The 14,288-nt window shown below is 35.3% G+C and overlaps 1 protein-coding gene across 5 annotated transcripts in view; it reads right to left on the bottom strand.

Moving 5' to 3' along the window:
- Positions 1–14,288, bottom strand: part of AP3B1 (adaptor related protein complex 3 subunit beta 1) — a 158,384-nt gene that overhangs the window by 115,281 nt on the left and 28,815 nt on the right. For 4 of the 5 annotated variants that reach the window (XM_033085715.1, XM_033085717.1, XM_033085713.1 and 1 more), the window contains exons 6-7: positions 10,549–10,615; positions 1,741–1,920 (exon numbers count right to left, since the gene is read on the bottom strand). In XM_033085715.1, coding sequence (XP_032941606.1) covers positions 1,741–1,920; positions 10,549–10,615 — 247 coding nt within the window. The remainder of the gene's footprint in view (positions 1–1,740; positions 1,921–10,548; positions 10,616–14,288) is intronic. The other variant, XM_033085716.1, reaches the window with a different exon arrangement.

Here is a 14,288-nt window from a genome sequence, read left to right as displayed (position 1 = left end):
ATCTGCTAATTAAATTGCTGAGTAGGTAGACAAACCGAATTTTACACTGAAGATCTTGAAAGTGAAAACAAAGTGTTATTAATACTATACCACTGATGACTAATTTTAGGTTGACACAGGCACTATTGTCACACAAATCTTTTACATTCCTAGAGCAGAAGCAACAGCAGCAACTGTCATCCATCCAGTTTCAGTGAAAAAAGAATTAAAGTCTTAAAGAAACCAAATCCTATCAAGACTTCTGACCTCTCAGAAGTCCTATCCAAGACAGGATGTCATCCTCTTCAAGTTTTCTTTTGTCCAATTACAGACTAAAATTGGCTGAAACATATTGTGGGACTGTAGCTTTAGCTAAAATAGATTATCAGTTTTGATTTTCTCTAAATGTCGGACAGAAGAACGCAAGTTGCCTCCTTCCAGTAACCAAGATGTAATAAAAACTGCCTCAAGGACATTAGGAAAACATATAACTTAAATGTCTCATTATCTAAAAATACTTACCTTATTTTAAGCTATTTTCTGGAAAGATGTGTTCTTACAACAATTTTCAACAATTGTGTTCAACAATTTAATTTTCATCAAAAATGAAAAAAGGTGTTTCAGATTTTAACTAGTAGTACAGAAACATGATTCTAATTCAGACATTTTTGCTATAGTCATTTTAATCCCTGCTTTTTCAGAAGAAATGAATATAATCGTAAAGGAAATCAGACTGAATTGTTTTTCCAAATATCTCTCTTTATAATTATTTTCACACAATAAATTACACATATATTAACACAGAATGGCACTGTATGTCCATCTTTTTTTCCCAGGCAAAGGATATTAAAAGACAGCTAAAAAGAACTCAGTGATAGAGTGATAGTAGGTGTCATTCTCTATTCCAATGCTGAAAAAAGAAATCTTTAAAAAATTGTTAATGTGCTAGTTATAAATGACAATAATCTGCACTAAAATAACACTTTTAAACATGAATATGAACATGAATAAGTAAACAAAGTAAATGGTAAAACCTAACCCCAGTAACATCCCCAAGCCTTTAATAAACACAACCAACCAGAGTTGTGGAGCAACTTTGAAGTGTTCTGTTCGGAAGTATTTTTTTAATTTAAATTGTTACTCAGAGTTGGATCTCTATTAAAATAATGTTAATGTTTCTTTTTTACTATAAGAAGTGACAGAATTTGTGTCTTGAACACTCATTTTTATAATTTTTTAAAGCGTGATCAAATTTACACAACATTAATGAAAATAACCACTTCGTTTTCTATATTTTACATTTCAAATACGTATGTTCAAGCTTCACAGAGTGCCTCAGCACATTAACAAAGCCTAAACAAGCAGTGCAATGTTTGTCATGCAGTGATACTGTGTATCTGCAATATAAGCAGAGTCTACCCAGTTTCCGGACAGAATGGCAAACATTTCTAGTTTCGACTCACGCAAAATTGTCTAAAGTAAAAAGCAACATGGTTCAAAGAACCACAGAAAAAGGAGTCTCTCTGCTGGCCATGGGATGTGCCATGAGAAGATAAGAAAAGTTATATATACCCTGGAAGGAGAATTCTCAGGCTTTGAAGAAAGATAGATGTCTTGTGTTAGTGAAATCTTAGAGAGCTAAGACTTACGTATTTGATCTCTATTTTTACTAAAGTCTGCACAGAAATGTATCTTAATCCAACAATGGAAATAATTCAGAATGCAGGCTCACAACAGTAATTTAAGAAGTTGCAAACTTACCTTCCATGGACTTACAAACTGAGTACGTGCATACCGAGTTAACATGTGGATTATAACAACTTGACCCCACTCTTCCACATCAACTAGCAAGTTACAGAGCTTTCGGTAGTTCTTGTGAATCAGATCTATTCTATCTGGACACACTTCCTCGAATGCCATCACCACACTCCCAGCTACCAGCTAGAAAACAAAATATTCACCAGAAGGTCAGTATTAAGTCTACAGTTAAACCACAAGTGAGAGTCAGAATTAATACTAGCAATTCTCAGCAATTTCAAATTATTCCTATTCAGCAAAAACAAACAAAACAACGACAAAAAATAAGCTCACAGAAATGGTATCTTATTTAAAATAAAACTGGGGTAAGGTTATTAGAACAGAGAAAACATTTGCTGTTTCTGTCACACACATAAATCTTAGCTCCCAGCCCTGAAGACACAGTGCAATGTAAGCATATTTTTTTTTCTTTCAGATTTAGCTTCCATTCCAAATAAATTAACAGAGAACTTGCAATTAACTCAGAAGTAACGGAAAACAACAAGAAGTAAAACATATGCCCAGCAAGATCTTCTGGGATTCTATCAACACTGGCCTGACCAAAGTAAAGAAGAGCTGGACCAAGTTCCCTGGGCATTACTGGAATTCGAACTTCCCTCTCAATATGGTACAATTAATTGTTACAGAAAATTTTATATCTAGTTTCATGAATACACTCCTCTCCCCCCGCCAAAAAAAGGCATAAAAATCAGCAATAGAATAGAACTTTTCTCCAAAGAAAGCGAAAATAATTTCTGCATGTTGTTCAGCACTTCCTTAACAGTTACACAATTGCAGGAATGCATCATTTATATCCTGCCATGTTCTCACACAATTTTTTGCCTTCATAAAAACGATTTCCTTATTCATGCACAAAGACTGTCATGCTATGACTTCAAAATAGCTTTGTTTTAATGAGAAAATTTAATAGATTATCAATGTTCTAACACCTCAAAGGTTACTGAAACCTTCTGCCTGGGTATTTTCTTCTAAAATGATGGGAAGAAATATATATTGCAGTTCCAGTTAAAATTCTGTCAGCAGGCTACTTTAACTGTGAGAAAAGATCAAGAGCTGACCACACCTTGTAAGGACATATAATTGTGTGCCTGGGATTAGTGTTCTTTCTCTTCTAATTGCTTTAATTAAGATTTGTTTTGTGTCAGAGTGTATGTTAAGTCAAATAAGTAAATTTATGATACTTTATATGAAGCAGCTGATATGTATGCAGTTGGCATGCATGCAGTATAGCCTTCTGGCAGCAAATTAATGTCATATTCTATCTGAGCACTAGGGATCTGCATTTCAACCTCTACAATTTCCCCAATGACTTAAAGTAAGCAATTAAATAGGAGTGCAGTTTATTGAAATGATACTTTTTGAGAAATATTAAATACAATGATATTCATATGTTACATTTTTCTCCCTGTATTTGGCTGACATGTGGTTTATTAGTATGCGCTCAACATTACAATTGAAAGAAAACAGCTCAGAAGATAGTCTTGCTATTATGCTAAACAAGCCTCAGGCTCTGTGGGGATTTTATGAATTACCAATAAGAATAAACGTGAAGTTGCATTTATTGTCTCCAGCCTCATCCACATACTGGTATCTGCTGGTCCCAACAAGAATGCAACTCATTCCAGAGAGCAAAATTTGATTATTTGATAGAGCTAAATACACTTTACATCTGAAATAGTTTGCCATATCATAAAAACAAAAGCTTTATTTTAATCTGGTGCTGCACTAAACTTTCTTCTTAATAACGTGTTGCAGCAGTAACCTATCTGTAATTAAAAACTGTCACAAGTTGATGCTAAGGAGGGTGTTCAAAGCCCAGCACAAGGCAAACAAACCACTATCTGTCCTGAACAGGTACTCATTCAGGCCACAGAAGCTGAGGAGCTTTCCCACTGGAAAAGTGCAAAATCCTTTTACTGGGATGCAGAACTCTGAAGTACAGTTAAGGTCAGCTTGTAGAGGCCAATATGATAGACTTGAAGATTTAGAAGAAGGAAATTATACTTTAAGACCACATGGAGAGACTTTTCATAGGTTATTGTTTCATATCAGAGACAAGAGAGAACCACACACATCAGTTTATGATTATCAGAATATCCACAGTCTAATGGTTAAAAATATCCTTTTAGGTTCATAGGTGAAGGTTGACACAGATTTCCAACAGTAATTCTAGAAAGAGTCCCCTTGTCTTTTACTACTAGTAGTTCAGTACACACATTTTGCTATATTTCCCTTTCATTTAGATATGATTTAGTTGAAAGCTGACACAAAATACATGTAACACTAACTCAGACCATTTTAAAACTGAGAGTATATTCTATAAACACTGCTGGCTTTTTAAAAGCTCGGCTACTATGAATAAAACACAACAACTTAATAGAAAGAAAGAGTCACAGTGGAATACAGGAATTCTAAATAATTACTTATTCAAATTACATCTATCTCCTACTTAAGTTGACAATGACCATGCCATCGTTTGTGAAGCTTAAGAAACATTAGTAACATATGCTATGAAATGCAAGAGGTGCACTGGATAAACAAGCATTTTATCCCTGTGGCAAGTCCCTTGATTTACAAGTTAATATAGAAACGGCATTCATCATGCTTCTTTCCCCATTATTGTATTTTCTAAAATTAGGCTTTTTATTCAAAAGTGGAAAAAAAAAGTAAGAATATGACAGACTGAAAATGCACTGGTAACAAGCAAATTGAGAAAATTTTGTAATGCTTTCTTAGTAAGAGATTATTTTCTAGTCTACGCTGTTTCCCCTATAGTATGATCCTACTATATATCTAAACATCAGTGGAACAGCTAATAATCTTTGTTTATTAAATGCTCAACATTCCATAGAAGTATTTAAAATTAAAACAAAATGATTCAATCAGAATATAAAACAAAAAAATATTGGTTTCTAAAAAACAGTCAGTTAATTTCCATCTCACTGTGTCAATAGTAGCTTTTTGTATAAGGAGAAAATATAAATCACTCCAACAAAACTAGCAATGAGCTCATCAAATTCAAATGCTGCTTTCCATTTATGTATTTTTTATATTAAAGCAATAAACATGGTTCATTTGTCTTCCACTAGGTGCCACATTTTTCTGTGCTGTTGCTATGAACTTCAGCCATTAGCTGTGCTCCAAGGTAAACTATATGAACCATCAACAAAAGTGACACCCAATCTATGGAGTTCATATTTTCTCTAGATTATCTATGCTAGTTGACAAGCTGGTAATGAAAAAAATCACACTAAGCAAATGGTTCCTCTAATAACAATAAATTTTCTATAAAATTATGAAGGGTACAAAACGTTTCCTTGCATCTATTTTGTCATGAATTCTAATTAACGCTGCGAAAACCTGAGAGTGCTGGGTCATCACAAGAAGTGCATCGAGGTTTGATTGATAATACAGTGCAAGTTGGTCCATGCTGCCAAGATTCTTCTCTTTTAAATTAATGGCCACCCCACCTGCCCTAATCATACAGCCCAAATGATATTCCCCTTCTTATTTCAATTTTCTGTAGGCAAGGAAAGTGGAAAAGATCAGTCATTTATCTTCTAATAGCTAGATAATAGATCTATCACAACAAAACATCTGCACAAACTCAGTAATTTTCTTCCACAAAATTGAAGCATTTACTATCATGAAACCAGTAAGTTAAGAAAACATTGCCTTGCCACACATTTGGGTTCTAAACGAAAATATTACATTATTAACTGAAGACTCCTGTTGAAAAGAGTGCCCAGTTTTCTTTCCCCACTATGCCCAAATACACTGCTTTAGTGTAAGAGTAAGATCTTAATCACAAAGCCATTATAAATTCCTAGGATGATTTTTTAAATCAAAGGAATATCACTGAGAAAGAATCTGCACTTCATCTAGTAGCCATGCACTCTGCAGAAGAAATCTCTACACTCGCATATTTGCATCTATACTCACATATTTGCATAAGGTCTTCTCACCCCCAAAATGCAGTTAATACAAAGTTACATGTTATTATTAATAGTAAATTATCACACCAGAACAGAATAATAAATTCATTATAACGGAGGTATGCACCCAAACAAAATCTAACCAAAGCTACAGATGTAAATCAGCAATAAATCTGGGCATTTTTAATTATACCCATAATCCATACAACTACATCCCAACTCCATCCTCCCCTTCCTTTATTGATGAAGTTTTCAATACATTTGGGATACTTCAGTTTAGACTGGGGAATGCATGTTCCAAGTTCCTTTTGCTTTACAGGTTTGGATAACAGGTATGACTCCTTTTCAATGCCAACACGTATTTTATTTTTCTTTTACCTGCTGTAACTGAGATATCATCACTGAACTTGATTTTCATTGTTGTTTACACAGTACTATAAAATACATGGGCTGCTAACTACAGTCCTTCACAGTATCTTCTTCTTCCAAAAGAAACTTATGCAACAAATCTTGCCTTAAACCCTATGCATCAAAGCTAGGTTATCACTGAATAGAAAAAGTAGAATTAGAGTGAAGCAACACAGAATAGACTAAAAAGAGAAGAGAATCAGTTTGCTCTAAAACACCCAATTATACCTTCACACATGACTAGCCATATTACTTTCAGAGAAAACCATTTTAGCACAGAATACAAGCGTACTCTTATTTTCCCTTCTACATAAAATTGTATCAGTTGCTTAGCTATCTAGAATTACAAAAGGAGCAGGTATTCATGCTCTTTTACCTGCGTATCAAAATGTGAGGTACTTGTAAAGCAAGTGTAAAAACATACCTAGGAGTTTATAAGCCTCATTAATAAAAATATTTGTAAACTTATTATCTATTAAAAATCTAAATACACTTGCACAAAATCACAGATTTGTTGACAGACTAATTCCTAGTTAGCTGCCCTTGAGGGTATGTTAACAATGGCTCACACTTGGTAACTCCGCATTTTAGATTAACAGAGAGCTTGTGTTTTAATTGAATCTTTATGTTAAGACACTCAAGGAGTAAAGTGATTTTTCATTTATCTCACCAGAAATTTTAATGAAGTCCTGGGCTAAGGTTAGACCTCATCTCATTTTAAGTTTTGCTTACCTCAGCTTATATTAAAATTTACTAGTGATTGAGACATAAAAAAATAAACACATCCTATACTGTCTAAAAAAGGTCTTAATTTTACTATAGTAAAATTCTCCTCCATATAATGTCTTGCTATTTCAAATGTTAAATTATGCTGGCTAATTGAAATACATTGTGTTTTCTCTGTGCAACAAAACTGCATTAATAACACACAACAGCATGCTCTCTCTGAAAAAACTTCTTGATTTACAGAAATTTAGAGGTATCTTCATTTATTAGCTATTTTACCTCTAACAGAGATTATGCCAGTAAGTTTCAAAAATCCTGCTTGAGTTCAAATAGTTACACAAAATAAACAAATTTTGAGTAAAAGTTTACTTCTCAATAAAGTGCAGTCTCAAATATCACTTGAATAATATTAGACTGTTATATACATAGTGAATGTTATTAATTACATTCTCCCTCCAAACATGTCCAAACCAAATGGATTTTTTAAAAAATCAAATAGATTGAAAACAAAAAATATCAAAAAATAAAAAGTTATTACCAAAACAACCAATAATCAATCAACAGTGGACTATCTCAGATCCAGTGGTTAACATGCAATATATTATGGCTTGTCTAAGAATTATCAGCCCTTAAGTACACAGAGGTGTCAAAAGTAACCCGACATTTTCAACAAGCGAAAAAGATGGAAAACCACTAATATGCAACAACGTCATTAGGGTTCTCCCACTCTGGTAAAAAAATAATTTAATGAACAAACTGATTTTCTGACACTAAATCAGAGCTAGAAGGAGACAACAACTAATGTTAACGTAAGGGAAGAGCTCCGCATTTAAATAGAAGGAATCCCAACATCAGTATCAAGTAAACATTTGTGGTTCTAGTTCCACATTATCACCCTACAAATTCCAGGCACCTTGACTGTCAAACAGGCAACAGGAGCTGCAAAAAGCTGAGATGTACCACTAATCAAATACAGGCCCTTCACCAAAAGCTGTTTTTGGTCCTTTTTGAAGAATTCCTACGGCAGCAAATGGACCTAATTTTCTTCAGCAAGACTGCAAAATACTTGCTAGAAGTGTTTGTCTTTTTTATGTATGTTGAAGGAGCTTTCTCTTTTAGGCTAAGTGTATGAAGTGCACCTTGTCTCAAAGAATTCAAAAAGATTAAATAAATTAACACAAATTTCCCCAGGATGCAGCCTTATAAAATCTGTAAATTCGCCAGCCTAATGCCACATATGTACACACCTGTGCTTAAGGACCACCACCTATAAGCAGCTGCATCTCCTCCAATTTTAACAGCTTAAACTAGCTAAAATGGCACTCTTGATTTCCCCACTGTGCGCAAATTGCTGTTTTCCAATTAGGGGTAAAGAATGAGCTTATTCAGATTGGAGTTACCTGCTAACAAAACACTTGTGCACTATGCATGTTCTGTTAGCAAATGTGGAGGCTTTCTGGGAACACTCAGTGGTACGTGACAAAAGAACTTCTTAAGATAAAACTTTGCCATGCCAGACTAGTCCTTCCAAAGGTATGAAAGACTAAAGAGAGATTGATCTGTTTTAGACCACTACAAGCCGTGGAGTCTGGGGTGAAAGAGCCATAGTTAGATGCAGAGAGTCTTAAAAAGAGATGTGTATGTTCTCTTTCTGAAATAATTATTCTTCATATTAGCTCTCAAAATAGTAAGACTTCTGAAGCTGAGATGTCAGCCCAGACTGGAATCAAGTCTTGCTAGGGAACAGACAAAGAGAGATCAGAAGGAGCAAAAAGTTGTAGCAGTTAACCATGTATGCCTACAAACAAATTCAGAAGACCTAAGTCTAGTCTATCATTTTTAGCTGTTGCTTCAGCTGGTATCTTTATAAACCTGGTGTCCATTACTCAGTGTATAAGCTCATTAGGCAATGAGCCCATCATTTCCTTATAAGTAATTCCAAATTCCAAGGTGATAAAAGATCCAAATCTACTCTATATTTTTTGTTTAAGTACAGTAATTTCATGATTATAAACTGCACCTGATTATAAGCCCCATGTCAGGGTGTCGGCAATGTTTCATTCTTTGTCCATATATAAGCCGCACCAGATTATAAGCCGCACTTTTGTTCGCAGTGAGGATCTGCGTGCAACTTTCACAAAGTTGCCAATTAGCAACAGAATCGCGTGATCACAGGGTTTACTGGCTCAGCTTGGGGCCGTGCGGGCTCGGCTCACTGCTACCCTACCGCCGGGGCCATGCGAGCTCGGCTTGGTTCTGCCCCACTGCCGGGGCTGTGCGGGCTCCAGCTTGGCTCAGGGCTGAGCTCAGCTGGGACTCACATTTCCGGGTTGGCAAATTTCTGAACTTCATTCATATATTGGCCGCACCTCATTATAAGCCGCACTTATGATGGCTTTAGTCAAAATGGTGCAGCTTATAATCGCGAAATTACTGTAAATATGTAAATGACTAGGCATGGGACAACTATTTACCATATGATATAAGGCCTAGGAAACAAAATACAAACTCAGAGACAGCCTTTTTTTGGTAGTTTTTAGCCCTTTACTCCTCCATTGGTACTAACAACCTAATCCCACATTCACAGATTGCATGTATACCACAAGCATGAACCATAAAATACATGAAGAACCACTGCAGGTGCAACTTCACACAAGCACAAAGGCCTCTGTCAAGTCAAGCACAGACGCAGTCAGGAGGTTTACTGTCTGCTGAGCCACTGACACAGCCCTTTCGGGAACCCTTCAGTGGCAGTTGCAGGATGTCTTTCAGTGAACAGCACCTCTTATGCTCTGAACACCTTGACTGTGCTGGAACAATGGAGGATACAGTCATAAGTGTTACAAAAACACTTGGCAAATAGCAGATGAAACAAAATACTATCTGGTACCTAGTAATACTTTCATTTAGTCAAAAAGGATTACATTCATTAAATTAGTGACCTGATCAAGAAAAACATGAGAATGTTCTGATTTGCAAGTCTTGTTTCTCTTTAAATTATAACTTTGATTCTTTGCTCGATTCCTTTCTAGTTTATAAGTGGGAAACTTATTTGAAAAATAAAATGAAATAAAATGTGTGACCATTGCGAGACATTCAGGAGTTCATATGGAAAACCTGTAGCTATATAGGGGAGGTAAAATATAACGGGAGTGTTAAATTTAGAGAAATTATTGCCAGATTGGAAGTGGAGACACTGGCAAAAATAAACAACAGTACAGCCAACACTCAATTTTTTATATCCACTGCAAGATAGATGGATGTGAATAGACACACTGTGCATCATACACATGTAATTTATTCTTACAGTACTACAAACTGATTAAAATTATCAAACTAAATTCCCAAGGAAAGTGTATACGAAAATTTATAGATAAACACTTGCACATTGATATTATTATATAACTTCAATTTTCAGAATAAAGTTTAAATAAACTTTAATAAAACACACATTAACAGAAACATTAATAAACAGACTCATGGTGCAAGTAAAATTACATCTTATTAAAGCGTAGTCACTATTACAGTCATACCAATGCATATATACACAATGATACTTGTGTCTAAAAACACAAAATCACATTGGCAAGTGTTAGGAAAGTGTATTACTTACTGCTGAATGACAGACTTGGGAGTAAACTCTTTAAAAATATACACATGTGTCACAAAAGCTGTTTCTTACCGTACTTCTATCCTTCAAAAGCTTTTCTATCACTTCAATCAACATCTCCTTCTGCTCTGGGTCAAGACTAGAAGGAAAAAAAATTATTTTACCAAATTTGATCAGATGTATCCAAAGTTAAAGCAGGCTTGGTTTTTTGACCTTTTGACACAAACCAGGAACTAAGAACTTCGAAGAAACCACTTCCAGAAAAAGCAAATATTCCAAAGAACTCCTTGCAAAAGAACTTGACTGAAAACAAGTTAGGAGTATGAAATTAAATTATAAATATTATTCTATCTTATATCCTTTATGTGTGCTCTATAGAAAACTTAAACTCATAAAGAAACTAGGATCTAAGAAACATTAAGACAGGCCAACCAACATAACAAAGAACTTGACTGAACTTCAGATGTTAAGTGACAAGGTTCTCACTGCTTTTGTAGAAATTAATTTCAGCATGAACATAATACAGCAGTGAATGAACATCAAGACAAAGAAGATTAGTACTTTTATTATCTAATTATCAACATAAAGCTTTGAGTAAGACACTTCAATCACCTTTAAGTTAACCACTAATTTTAGTCAGAAGTATTTGAACTCAAAAATGTGGACATTGTATTCAAGTGTACCTACAAAAAGCTGGTGTGCAAGCTAATGAAAAATAGACTGCTTGAAATCCTAGATAGATAGTAAAAGCAAAGGAAAAACAAAAGTTGCAAGCAACAACCTTTGTAGCATCTTTTCATTACAAGAGCAGAGAAAAAAATTGCCAGAGATATCCACTACTGTCAAACTTGCTTCTTAGGCAATATGGACAAACTTTTCCCTCCAGTTGTTTCCTCTTCATGGATCTATACAGCACAGAAGAATTTAAGGCCAAGTCAAAAGAAAATATAAAGACAAAGTGAGTACAAAGACCCATAGAAAGGTGCAGTTCTATGCCTTTGAAAACTCATTTCAACATGGATACAATTACAGGTAAGTAAGAGAGTATTTGGTCATTATTGCATACTTCAATTTTAATGCTGAGTGATGGATTCCGTAATGAACAGTATATCCTTCCGTTTACAGGTTCATAAAGTCATTATCTGACTGAGTACTACTTCACTAAGGCTCTAAGACCTAGCAATATTAGAACAAGCATAGCAAAACTTTGTTAGAATCCACCATCATCATAAGCAACAAACAGTGTATCATTCCATAAGTACTTTTACGATCACCTTCCATTCCAAGTTATATTTTTGTAAAAGGAGTTTTTGTAAAAGGAGTTTACTGGATCTTCTGCCAAACCTTCAGAGGAAAAGCCAAAAATCTTTCAAAAAGGTCTTATTTCAAATGTCAAAAATTGGCAGAAAATTTAGAAAGAAAGGAAAACTTAAAGCTAAAAAACTTGAGGAAAAGTATTTTTTTGTGACGAAGAAAGTCTTCAGTAAGGGGTCAAATAACTGAATTTACACTTTTCCCCCTGCATTGTTCTGATATTTAAGACACGGAAGGGACCATTTTCAGAGGGAAAATGAAAGAAGAGGCTAAAAAGGTCTGTGATTTACTCCCATTATGGCATTTAGTACTAGTATAGAACCTACTACTAGTGATGGGAAGTAGTGCCTCTCCAAACCTCACTGTAAACACAGTACAGTTTTCAACTGATAGACCAAAGCCACTAACACCTTTAAAATGCACTCCTAAGTGAAATAAACAAAAGGTCAGACATCTTCAGTGATGAAATTTACTTCAACAGATCTGGCAATGTTGATTGCATTGGACACAAATGTTGCTGTTCAGACTATGTCTGAAGTCTTTTCTGTTTGATATGTAAGCTTCCTGCTGTTATGATTGATGGAACTGCTAATAAACAAGCTTGTCTAGGAGAGACATCCATCCAAACACCATGACTAAATACAGGGAAGATTGGAGTATTGAACTTGCATCCAGAACCCTGACTAGAGCACTAAATGAAATACTGAACTATCAAACAGGCAAAGAAGCTGGGAAAACCAAAAAGCAAATGGAGCTTATCAGAATAAACTGCTACTACTTACTCAAATGGCTGCAGAAGATGGAGTAGCAAAATGCAGGAGAGCATATTAACTCTTTTTACTTCAAAGATCCACCCCCCTCAGGATTCTGATTCTGAACAACTTAAAAATAAGTATTCTGAAATTACCTGTAGGCCAATAGTCAGCCTTGCCACCAATGTATGATTAGAATTGCTGAATTGTCTAGCTACCAGTCATGAACTTTTCTAAACATCTACAAAGATGGTCTGTTAACTACTACCTACTCCAACTTGCTGGCAAGCCAACTGGGTCTGCCTGTGGGCAGGTTAATTTGATAGCCTCTTAACCAGTTTCCAATACTTCTGCTTCTTCCAGTGACGAAGAAAATTAGACTCTCTCCCTTGGTTCCATGGTTAACTAGCACTATGAGATACAGCATTTGTACAAGTAAGTTTTGAAAACGTGAAAATAAAAGTTCACATGCTTCTTATAAACAGGTCCCAAATCCTACTACTAAGGACACAATTTTTAGCTACAGATCAACTCAGAAATAGTAATGAAGCTCACTCCAGTCCAGGTAAGGAAGAATTTCCAGCTACAGCAGTTTGACATCCTGCATTTTGATACCTAGGATGCTTACATGAAGTGAGCTTTTGAAGGATGCACTCTCTGAGACTGTCTGAACCATTAAGGAAACCTTTACAGAACATCAGTTTCACTAGTTTTCCTTTGTTACATAAGCTCTATGTTCATTTTACTACCACTATGAATTCATGGAAAGTAGGAGGAGAAGGAGGTAAGGCCAGTTTCTACAGATTCTGCTACTGTGTTTTTTACCATGTGCCCTACCTTTTACTACAAAAAGTGTCTTTTTATTGTATTTGTAGTGATGACTTCCATATAAGCACAGAATAATATATCAGCCAGAGATAAGAAAACATGCACATTATATCTGGAGATGCAATCATATCTGGAGATTAGATGACAGATGAAAGGTTATTTTTAATCATTAGATTTAAGCATTTTCCAGTTTTGCACCAATTACAATAAATTCTTTAATCTGCTAGTAAAATAAACTTTGCTGTCATGAAGAGAAGAAATGGAGGCATCAATTTCAGTTAAAATTCCATTAAATAGCCTGCTGTCCAGACACTACTGTGCCTTGCTGCCACTAACAGACTATTTTCTCCTGCTGAACTCCTCCGAAGCGTTCTAACCCTATCAAGAAAAAAAAAAAAATAGCCAGCAAAAAATGACACTCAATGTATAGAGAATAATTCAGGCCAAAAAGTTTTTGTGTACTGGAACCAGTTGTATTAAAAAATAAACTACTCAAATAGCAGGAAGAGACTTTAAATCCATTCTCTGTCATTAGGCTACATGATAAAAGGGCATCACATGACAGCACTCAGCTCACCAAAAAACCCCATAAAGATCACCAGAAGGAAGGAATCTCTGCCCAGGTTTGTCAGAGAGTTCTTATGGAAAAGCCATCAGCCTCATGGTCTTGAAATGAACACACCATACGGTAGGATCTCCAGCGTACCTTCAAGATTTAGAGATATTACTAGTTACAGGGCTAAGACTTACTATGAATGTCAGCAAGACAAGACTTACCGTGGGATGTTTATGGGAGAAATGAAAGACAGGGAAATGGAGTGATGTAAATGATCTTGGGAGGAACAAGAACAGGAAAACAGAGGCAGAGGTGCATAGAAGGAGACAGTTGCATGCAAATGCTTTGCTGCTCATTACACT

This window comes from Catharus ustulatus, chromosome Z (assembly GCF_009819885.2).
Source record: "Catharus ustulatus isolate bCatUst1 chromosome Z, bCatUst1.pri.v2, whole genome shotgun sequence".
In the NCBI taxonomy this organism is placed as follows: domain Eukaryota; kingdom Metazoa; phylum Chordata; class Aves; order Passeriformes; family Turdidae; genus Catharus; species Catharus ustulatus.
The sequence above is the reverse complement of the archived record's forward strand: the minus strand, read 5'-3'. Positions and strand labels throughout refer to the sequence as shown.